The sequence below is a fragment of the Nymphalis io genome, chromosome 9, assembly GCF_905147045.1.
Source record: "Nymphalis io chromosome 9, ilAglIoxx1.1, whole genome shotgun sequence".
In the NCBI taxonomy this organism is placed as follows: Eukaryota; Metazoa; Arthropoda; class Insecta; order Lepidoptera; family Nymphalidae; genus Nymphalis; species Nymphalis io.
The window spans coordinates 4,655,303-4,666,994 of NC_065896.1; the positions used below are offsets into that span (position 1 = coordinate 4,655,303).

At 34.4% G+C, this 11,692-nt stretch overlaps 1 protein-coding gene across 1 annotated transcript in view; it reads left to right on the top strand.

Moving 5' to 3' along the window:
• LOC126770751 (uncharacterized) overlaps positions 1 to 11,692 on the top strand; it is a 61,027-nt gene that overhangs the window by 7,367 nt on the left and 41,968 nt on the right. Inside the window, exons 5-15 of the mRNA XM_050490287.1 lie at positions 680 to 821; positions 3,936 to 4,078; positions 6,229 to 6,456; positions 6,830 to 6,931; positions 7,294 to 7,455; positions 7,608 to 7,709; positions 8,460 to 8,551; positions 8,683 to 8,800; positions 9,414 to 9,533; positions 10,615 to 10,713; positions 11,393 to 11,500. Of these exons, the coding sequence (XP_050346244.1) occupies positions 680 to 821; positions 3,936 to 4,078; positions 6,229 to 6,456; positions 6,830 to 6,931; positions 7,294 to 7,455; positions 7,608 to 7,709; positions 8,460 to 8,551; positions 8,683 to 8,800; positions 9,414 to 9,533; positions 10,615 to 10,713; positions 11,393 to 11,500 (1,416 nt within the window). The remainder of the gene's footprint in view (positions 1 to 679; positions 822 to 3,935; positions 4,079 to 6,228; positions 6,457 to 6,829; positions 6,932 to 7,293; positions 7,456 to 7,607; positions 7,710 to 8,459; positions 8,552 to 8,682; positions 8,801 to 9,413; positions 9,534 to 10,614; positions 10,714 to 11,392; positions 11,501 to 11,692) is intronic.

Here is an 11,692-nt window from a genome sequence, read left to right on the forward strand (position 1 = left end):
AACAAGTGCTATTGAATTTTTATGAGCTGACTGCCCAAAATAAGATTGCAATGTTTTCATAGTTCATGTATGTACTTGTAGGTATGTATGTGTGTGGGTTTCTTTATTCCACCACACTTAAATTGTAGTTTGTGCCTGATTTCTCCTGTCGTGTCAAATGCCCGTCGCATCGGATAAATATAGAAAGATAATATCAAAAATCAGCTTGCGTTACACACACTTGTGAACTTTTATATATACTGCACAGGTATTCTATAAGATTGGCCACTTGAAGATATTATTTATTATTATTATTATTATTAAATAACTTTATTGCACACTTAGAAGGAAAAAATACAAATACAAGAAAAAAAAGAAAAAAACTTAAAAATAGTCATACTATATAAACATAATTGCGGTCTGTAATATGATTCATGCAAGGGGCGGTGCTATCACTCAAGTAGTTATTTTTTTTATATAGAATAGGAAGGCGGATGAGCATATGGGCCACCTGATGGTAAGTGGTCACCAACGCCCATAGACATTGGCATTGTAAGAAATGTTAATCATCGCTTACGCCACCAACCTTGGGAACTAATGTCCCTTGTGCCTGTAATTACTGATCTCTTATACACAACCCTGCGTTAAGATACTTATTTTTTACTACATTTATCTCCGTATAGAATGATTTTATTTTCAGAAAGCTATCACTAAATATGATAGAAACGATTCGAGGCTGATTAGGATACGCTACAGACCAATGAAGCTACTTAAAGATCATTTAAGTGGAGTTGAAGAAGAAGACCCCACTTTCGTCGACGATTCACACATGTACTACAAAGGTAGGTACTGGGTTCAAATCACAATATATATGTAACGTATATACATATATATATATATATAATAATAATAATAATAATAATTGAGGACGGTATCTGTATATATGTATTTGTGTAGCTATATATCTAAGGTATTAATATAAATGTGAAAAATTACATATTTTTGATAATATTATGACCAAATATACGGCTATATTTAAACGAAAATAGCCTTTTGACGTTATAAAATTTACTACTCACTTTCCAACTGAAACTAAATATAAATATTTCTGAATAATTTAGTTTAGTTAAAAAAACATTCAATATTATAATACAATGAAAAAAAGTTAGTTTTGTAAAAATATTTACGAAACTTAATCAATTATTTTTTATCTCTTAGTAAATAATTAATCAGTGCTATAATTTGTATCAAAATGATTGTGTAATATTCCAAAAAGCGATTCTTTAATAAGACTAAGAATAAGAGCTTACGATTAGATAAACAAGTGAAGATCTACTATCCCATCTTTACACGTTTTTTTTTTTTTATATGTCTGGGATGGCAAATGACTCTACTCCACCTGATGGTAAGTGGTAGTAGAGTCCAAACGCGACGACGGCCAGTACAGTCGGGTAGAATGTTCTGTACTAGCCGTCACCGCCTTGACGGCCCGCAAGATGGCTCTTCACGCCTCGTTTGAAGGAACCCGGGTTGTAAGAGGAGGGGAACACGTGAGCTGGTAAGGAATTCCATTCTTTGGTAGTGCGACAAAGAAAGGAGTTGCCAAATTTCTTTGTGCGCGATGGAATTGATGTCACAGTTAGGCGGTGACATCGAGAACCAGCTCGCGTGGACTTAAGAAGGAAGGGGGAAGCAGGAATTAGAGAGAATAATTCCTCAGAGCACTCGCCGTGATACAGTCGATAGAAAGCGCTCAGTGCTGCTATCTCGCGACGCAATTGTAAAGGTTCAAGGGTGTTTGTGACCTTTACGTCGCCAATAATGCGTACTGCACGTCGCTGCAACCGGTCCAAGGCCTCCAGTAGGTACTTAGCGGAGCCATCCCAAAGGTGCGAGTAATATTTAACGCAAGACCGTACCTGTGTTTTGTATAGCAGGCACAGTTGTTGCGGCGTGAAAAAACGCCGCACCTTGTTCAGAACTCCGAGTTTTCGTGAAGCTGTTTTTATAATAGCCTCGATGATAATCCCTTGGACTAAGGTCGCAGCGAACGTCCATCCCCAGCATGGCGATTTTGCTTTGTATCATCAGCGGTATGCCACAGAGGGAGGGATGAGGGTAAAATGGTGACTTTTTCGCTGTGAGAGCGCATACCTGTGTTTTCTTGGCATTAAACTTAACAAGATTCAGAACCCCATTTGGCAATGAGCTCTAACGTCCTATCGAGTTCAATGACAAGATTCTCCTACCTCTCCTCAGTTTCCGCCCACCCAGCCACTGCGCGTCCGTGGTATCCACCATGCACTGTACTATCATCTGCATAGCAATGTATGTTCCCAAGGGAGAGCATATCATTGATATGCAAAAGAAAGAGTGTGGGAGATAGCACAGATCCCTGGGGGACCCCAGCATTCACTACATAGAATTGTGAAGCGCAACCATCTACTAAAACACGAAGGCTACGCTTGTGTAGGAAGCTGGCAATCCAGGTGCATAGCTGAGCAGGCAGACCATATGCCGGTAGCTTGGAGAGAAGACTTCTGTGCCAGACCCTGTCGAAAGCCTTGGAAATATCGAGGCTGACAGCCAACGATTCTCCATGCTTGTCGATAGCTTCACCCCAGAGGTGTGTTACGTACGCTAGAAGATCACCTGTGGACCGTTTTGGTCGAAACCCGTACTGACGATCATTAATTAGACAGTGATCTTCTAGGTAATGGATCAGTTGGTTGTTTAGAATCCGTTCCATCACCTTACAAAGTACTGAGCTATTGGTCGATAATTTGCCGGGTCAGACCGATCCCCTTTTTTGGGAACCGCTTGCAAATTAGCTCTTCTCCAAGCCTCCTGCACACATCCTGAAGAGAGAGAAAGTTGGAACAGGCGCGTTAACACAGGAGACAGCTCCGCCGCGCACTTCTTCAGCACAATGGCTGGTATTCCATCAGGACCGCCAGCTTTCCGTATATCAAGTGATTGCAGCTCCGCACGCACATCACGTTGCCTGATTTTGATGTCAGGCATCCTGTGGCCACATGAAGGTATTGTTGGTGGCTGCGCACTACAATCATCGATCACAGAGTTGTCGGCAAAGAGTTTAGCCAGGAGGTCGGCTTTCTCCTGCGGACTGTGAGCTAGCGATCCGTCCGGATTTCTGAGCGGTGGCAGCGAAGGTTGGCAGAAATTGTTTTGCACAGACTTGGTCAGATGCCAGATGCTACGGGAGCCCCTAGGATGCGAAATAAGGTCATGACCAATCTGTACATTGCGCTGTGCATCCGCTCTCGTGTATGCCTTCCTACAGGACTTGGAATTTTTATTGTAGTTTGCTTTCAGTGAGTCAATGTTAGATGCCCCACTAATGCAGCCGTTGATCCACGCGCGATATGCCGCCTGCTTGGATGATACAGCGTCGGCACATTCACGAGTGAACCAACGGTTACGCGTACCCCTATTGATGAGATCTGAGCTAGAAATGTAGTATTCCATTCCTAATATGATCTCATCAGCAACAGCAGCGGCACTAGCTGTCGGGTCATTCCCACTGAAGCAACGTTCCTTCCAAGGGACTGACACATAGTAATCGCGCATACCGTCCCAATCTGCCGACTTATAGTGCCAAACGCGACGTTTGCATACCGCTGATGGCGGCAGCTTGGCCTGTGGCACTTTGTATTTGTATGTAGTTACTTTAACTATAAATGTACTACACACAAATAAACTTAAATTGTAAAAATATAATTATCAATATATACAAAATAAAATAAACCAGTTAAAATTAGTAGTTACTTAAAATTATCATTTTTTTCAGCCTTTTCCCGTCCACAATTATTATTGTTATGTACTTTTTAATTTATTCTAGTTATTGCTACTAAAGCTGTTTACGCTTTTTTGAAATCGGAGATCAACGGCATTTTATTAACTCTCGTTTCAAACTTAATATAAATCTTTTATAGATGAAAATAATGAGAAACAGCGGAAGTTTACAACCGAATACTTAGAATTATATTGTATGTCTAATCATGTTACAACCGTAGACGAACCACGAATATGTCTTCGCTCGAATTTTCCCTGGATTTTGGAACCGAATACTGATTTTGTACGTTGAAAACATTTTATTGCCAAATTAATTTCTCAAGAGAAAGTAGATCTGCCCGTCTAATAACTAATAATACCACTCATACTTTTATTACATTAAATATAATAATAGTAATTTGAAGGAAATAAACTATGTATATCTTTATGAATCAGTAGATGTATTAAAATATTTCTAGATATTTTTTTTATTGAATGAAAGCCGAGATGGCCTAGTGGTTAGAACGCGTGAATCTTAACCGATGATTTGGATTCAAGCCCACTGAATTTTCATGTGTTTAATTTGTGTTTATAATTCATCTCTTTGTTGACGGTGAAGAAACACATCGTGAGGAAACCTGTATATCTAATTTCACTGAAATTCTGCCACATGTGTATTCCAACAACCCGCATTGGAGCAGCGTGGTGGAATAAGCTCCAAACCTTCTCCTCAAAATAGGAGGGGAGGCCTTAACCCAGCAGTGGGATATTCACAGGCTGTTACTATACTTTTATGCATCAGTAGATGTATTACAATATTTCTAGATATGTTTTTTATTTCCAGACGAACATGTTCGATGTAGCTCACTTTCTGTTGGTAATATTTGTGTGTATAATGTGCCCCCACTGGACCGATTCCTTGCAGTCTGACTGGGAGCGAGTCGTGAACACAATCGTGATTGCTGGCTTGTTGCTCAATATTTATATTCAACTCACTACCGCCGTCGTTGAAAAGGTGTGATACTGTGATTTCCAAGCTTTTGAAATGTTGTAAATAGTTTTAAGGAAATGGACAAATGGTATTTTAGTGACCAATGGATATTTAAGTAACAAATTACAAATTTTTCTAAAGGTTTTCTTCATTTGCGAGTAACAATTTTTTTAATAATAATATTAGGTCCTTACATATGAAATTTGCGTTTTGTCTTTGGTTAAGAATTTCAAATTCAAATTTTTACATTCATTTAGCTGGTACATTTTAGTTTTGAAAATAGTCATTAATTTGTTTTTAATAAATAAATTTGCAAGCCATGAAGGAAGAACTAGCTGCTAAACAACCCAGATTGGTCAATCGCTCTAGGCCACTGCTGCTTCGCGACAACGCAAGACCACACACTGCACAACAAACAACCACTAAGCTAGATGAGCTACGATTGGAATGTTTGCGACATCCACCGTACTCCCCGGACCTTGCTCCAACAGATTACCATTTTTTCCGGAATTTGGACAACGTCGTACAAGGAAAAAAATTTAACTCCGATGCGGCAGTCCAAACCGCCTTCAAAGAGTTTATTGATTCTCGCCCCCATGGTTTTTAGTAAAGAGATCAATGAACTACCTATGAGATGACAAAAGTGCATAGATAACAACGGTGCATACTTTGATTAATTAAATATATTTTACAAAAAAAATTACTTTATATTCCTCCTGTACAAAGCGCCAATTTTATACGTCAGGACCTAATAAATAAAAAAAATATTTTTTTATGTTAATAAAAAGTTTATAGCTACTATTTTTATACAAATAAAATAAACGAAATGTTTGCTAAGTAGTAAGATGACAGAAATTGAATATAAATGGAAATAAAAAGAGGATATATTTTTATTTAATTTATTGTTATATAAATATTATTAGGTATTTTTATAAATATTAATATTAACAATAGCCAATGTGTTAGACAAGTGGTTCTTAAGGGTCGACATTTACTTCTAATTTATATACGATCACTCTTGAAGTATATCCGTTAAATAATAATTAATTATAAAAATTACATTAACAATAAACATTGAGAAACATTATAAAAACCAATCAATTATTATTGGTATTTTTTTTTCTTTGAATACCAAAAACATTTTCTTTGAAAATGTAATAAATTACATATATATTTTAAAAATAAGTTTAGATAATATACATTCCAATGATATTTTAACTAATAATAATATTTTTTTTAAAATAAGAACTAATTCTATTTCCAAACTCAATAGTTATTTAAATAATAAAGTTTTATTAGTAAGTCACTCAGTCGATTTAAGCTTTTATTGAGCTTGCGGAATAATAGTAACGATATATTTATCACAAAGTTTTTCAAGCATTTGAACCAAATCATATCTCATTTTCAACATGCAAATTAATCTCCATTATAGTCATGATATAGTGCGGTAATTTAAATTGCAGAATGTGAGAAAGGAAACAGTAAGAGAGATAGCCGAGGAGAAAATGTCCACTATTGGTTTTTATCTTGACGTTCTTTCAGTCTTTCCAATGTATATATTTACTGATACATTAGACCCGAGTGGGGAATCGATTGCTTCTCTAATAGCCGTCGTGTTTCCGATTTTACAAGTCTGGCACATATGGGACTACTTAGAGAAATGGCAGAAAAACTTTAATACCAACGCTAAGGTAAAAATAATATCAATTTTTTTTTTTTTATAGAATAGGAAGGCGGACGAGCATATGGGCCACCTGATGGTAAGTGGTCACCAACGCTCTTAGACATTAGCATTGTAAGAAATGTCAACCATCGCTTACATATCCAATGCGCCACCAACCTTGGGAACTAAGATCACCCTTCAAACCGGAACACAACAATATCAAGTATTGCTGTTTTGCGGTAGAATATCTGATGCCCACTCATCAGTACCTACCCAGACGAGCTTGCACAAAGCCCTACCACCAGTATCAATTATTGAATGAATAAATTAAACAAAAAGTAAAAAAAAATATTCTTTATATAATAATCATGATTATATTATTATTTTTTCCATCTTTTCAGTTCTTATGTTTGACGAAGTATTTTTTATTGTTTATCATATTCTGTTACTGGTCAGGATGTCTTTTGTTCCTTTTCGCCTGTCCAAAAAATCTTTGCAGAGAGGTAATTTTTGATTTTCATTTTGTTGCCAAAAGATACAACCATTAAACTTGAACGTAGTCATAGGTTTTGTGGTGGCATAGCTGCCGAGATAAAAAACCCAAGTAAGTACCACTAAATTTTCAAAATCGTTGGTTTAATAAAACATAGTGAGGAAGCTGGATTGCTCCAAATATGCATTTACTCCAAATCTTATCCTCAGTAAGCCTTTACCCAGCATTGGGTCATATAGAGGCTGTTACACTACATTAACTGCCCAAATTCGCTTTGGGACAGCCGCACTTCCAATAAAAAACAAAATGTATTATGAATATCAATTCATTCCAGAACATAGCTTTGATTCTGTTCTTGTACCACTATTGCAGAATACGTGGATGGGTTTACTCATTTATTGGGAGACAAAGATTTTTGTCAGAAACAACGCGAAACATGAAACACCTGTATCTTCAGCTCTTTCATTTGGAACATCTGTTTTCACTGGCAGTGGCGCTTCAGTTATTTCTCCGGGGGTGGAGGACTTAGGCTTGGTATAAAGTATTTAAAAAAACAATCCTTAAATCATTCATTTTAATTAAAACAAAGCTTCTCTGATTTTAGTTTTTTTACCAATAGCTTGTTTCTAAGGTTCCTTCTAAATAATATCCTTTATACAATTAATTTACCTTGTTCCTGTCCATAGGTTATAATTTTAATAGTACTAGGAACGTATTTGTCGTGTTTCTGTATTGCAAAAATATGTTCCATCTACGTTTTATCAACGCAGAGGAAATTAAAATTCAAGGTAATTTAAATTCATCTTTACAGTCGCTTTTAAGTAGTATAGTTTTTAATATTATATTATTATTTTAATATTATATATATATTTACTTGGTATCTTTTTATAAACATTAAATAATTTCTAAGAAGAAGACCTGAGAGCATAATCATGAAAACCATCTGATAATCTTAGTCCAGTGATTTTTTTATCCATATAAGTAGTGTATAGTCGTAATATAAAGCAAAATACATTGTTAGAACGCGCTAATTTCTCTTTGAAAAAAATATTTTTGCGTAATAGTCTGTTCATTAAGTAAGGTGAAACAGCGCAGAGTTACTTGTATTATATAAAATTATATAGATTAAAAAAGATATATTTAAAGTTTATATATGATATTATATAATTTTTGTTACTACTAGAAAGCGACACTAGGTTAAAAATCTAATTACATCTTTCGCATCAAATAATCTGATCGGTACATAGACATTACAAGAACTAAATATATTGGCAATGAGGTTTGCGGAAGTCCAAGGTACTATCTTATGTTGCTAGTAACTGCGAATATACGGCCTCCAATATTCTTTTTATCACTTTAAATCCAGTTTAAATATACCTATTGAAGACGAACTATAACCAGACGAAAGTATAAAATTCCAGAATGTAAATATTTTCTTAAAGTTACATTCCATATTTTCGTAAAACTTCCATTTAATAATTTGTCATTTTTTTTGTATAGTTTTTTAATATATATTCTGAGATAAGCTTTTGTTGCAGGAATCCATGAGAGAGCTATTTTATTTCCTTTCAGTAAACTATGTTAGCAGTAAAATCAAAGCGCGAGTGAAAAAATTCTTTTGCGTCCAATGGTAAGTATATATAACACAAGATAAGATAGGATATATATGTTAAATATATTAAATTATTGCATATTTTTGGAGTTATTGAAAAATCAAGAGTACCGTTATTCTATTAAAAAGAATATTTTATATTTGAAAAGGTACTACAACAGCGCAGTCCTTAATGAAGAAATATTTAAAGATATGTCCAGTAACATTCAACAGGAAATCTTGTCACTAGAGACGATTGAAAAACTTTTGTGCTGTCCGTTGTTTCAAGTATGTTTTGTCACATTAACTTTTAACTTACGCACTATTTACAAACAAATATTCAATAATGATTTTAATTTTGTTTTAAATAGTCCAATGGTTAATTCTATAGTTCCACCTGTATATTCGCTTAGATTAAATTAAAAAACTATCATTTCTCTATTATCAGCCACGCTATTACTTGACTTTAATTTTTTCATATAAGATGTGAATGCTTAATTCATCAAATTTGTGACTTTTATCCATTTACGGGGAAACAAAGGTAATCTTCTTCGTTAAGTCTTCAAATCCAGATAATTACTATATATAATATTTTTCAAGTGGTTGGGGTCAGTATTTATATTTTTTGTTTTTTTTTTTCTAAAACTGCACAGACTACGTTTTTTTATGATAGAGGGGGGGGGAGGCAGAAGGCAACTGATGGATAGTGACGACCGGCCATGGATAACTGCAACACCGGGCGTTGCCGGCCTTTAAAAACGTCCACGTGGTATAGGTAACTGAACACATTAAGTTGGATAAAAAACTACTTAAGGATATATAAACATGTTTTTTTATTGTACTCAGTCAATGAAAATTTTCTCAGCAAATGATCGGTTGTAGTAATAAAGCATTTATACAGAATTGCAGTCGAGATTTCCTCCAGACAGTTGCGTCTAATGCAAAGACAATAGTTTTACCAGACAATGAGATCGTCCAACATGCGGGCGACATCGGACGAGACATGTACATTTTGATAAAGGTTAAGATAATTACGTTATTATATTACCAATCGTCATTGTCTGTTATAAAAGTTCTTAATGATTAATACTTTGATTATTAATATATAACATAATTAAGTTATGCAAATACATTAATCTTAATAAATTACTTTGAAGCCAATTTAGATTGTGTATTACTTGTTAAGCTTATATACGATGATATAAATCGGATATTAATGTTTCTATGATATTAAGTGACTTCACTTTCAGCGATAGGCCATATATGTACATATACCTACTCTTATATACTTGCAACTCCCTTTTAAAGCTTTTTACTTTACCTTTATCAGTATACTTTGGACAAATTTTGCAATTTAATTTTGTATAAGTATCATCCAAACGATTAATCTCATGGTTTTGCGCACACTTGTGTTCTTAATATAATATTGTATATTAATAATGTAATTTGTTGGAAATGATAGATGACAGATGATAAGCCGAGATGGCCTAGTGCAAGCCGAGATGGCCTAGTGGTAAGAACGCGTGAATCTTAACCGATGATCGTGGGTTCAAACCCGGGCAAGCACCACTGAATTTTCATGTGCTTAATTTGTGTTTATAATTCATCTCGTGCTTAACGGTGAAGGAAAACATCGTGAGGAAACCTGCATGTGTCTAATTTCATTGAAATTCTGTCACATGTGTATTCTACCAACCCGTAATGGAGCAGCGTGGTGGAATAAGCTCCAAACCTTCTCCTCAAAAGGGAGAGGAGGCCTTAGCCCAGCAGTGGGACATTAACAGGCTGTTACTGTACTGTACTGTACTGATAGATGACATTGAAACAAGACATGTTGTTAAGCAATAATCAATTAAGTTACTATTTTTGCTGTTTATATAATATGTAAATTTATATATAAAATAAAAATATGGTGTTAAAATTAATCATGTAACGTTTTGATTATTTTTCTGAACTTTTATGTTCCAATAAATAACTAATTATTATAATATAAAATGATTACCAACCCGTTGCAATAAAAATAATTATAATTTTGATCGATATATCATTAAATATAAAATATAATGATAGTGTATAATAAATAACTACTCTTTTATTTATAGGGTCATTGCAATAAGCTAAATCATAATGGAAAAATTGAATGTTCAATCGGACCAAACAGTAATATTGGAATGGTGGAAATGTTATATGGACTTCCAAAGGCAAGATATATTTTTATTGTTAGAAGAAAAAAAAAAAACATTAGTTTCGTTGATAAATATGAAAATTATGCAATTTTCTTTTTTATTAATCTTTTTAAATAAAAATGATAGGTTAAATGTGATGGTAAGTGACCACCGCTATCCAGATATCCACAGATATTGTTATTATAAAAAACTATCACTTGTTTTATACACTGCCAATGGGAATTCAGATGTTATGCTGTGCCTGTTTGGCGAATAAACTGTTGGAATTATTAATGAGAACCTTGTAGGATTTGCCCATACAAATAATAAATTAATGAAATATTCATTAATAATCTTATAATTTAATATGAATTTTAATAATCTTATATGAATTGTAATGATAGTGATGTCTAGAAGATCGATTTCGCAGCTCTTCTAAAGGAGAATTAATCTAATGCATGATGTACAAGTGTAGACGCAAACACAAATGCACTCTCATAAACGAATGTTATGGCAAATCCAATACAACCAGAAAAAGGCTTAACGATCTTGCCACAGAGAATTTCCCAACAAAAAGAACAATCAAAATACCAACTTTTTAATATCATGACCCGGAATTTGAATCAAAGTTCTTGGTATCTTCACCCTTGTTAAGTAGCCTTGACATATGAAGCAGTCGAGTTATTGTGAATTATAAATTATCCAACATATCCAGGTGCATACAGTGTTGACAACGACAAACTGCATATTGCTCCATGTTGAATACACCGCGCTCGTGTTAAGCTTGAGCACATTCCCTGACATCAGTCAGCCTATTATGAACGTATGATACATGTGTTTAATACTATCTGACAGTAAATATATTGTGTATATATATATATCAATTTGTATACCAATTAGTTTAATAAGAATTGTTTCATTTAGTTTCGCTCCGTTGACCTATTTAGAGAAACTCAAATGAACCCTCATTCGGATATCAGTAGAATTTGCACTGGTATTGTTTGCAAAAAATCCA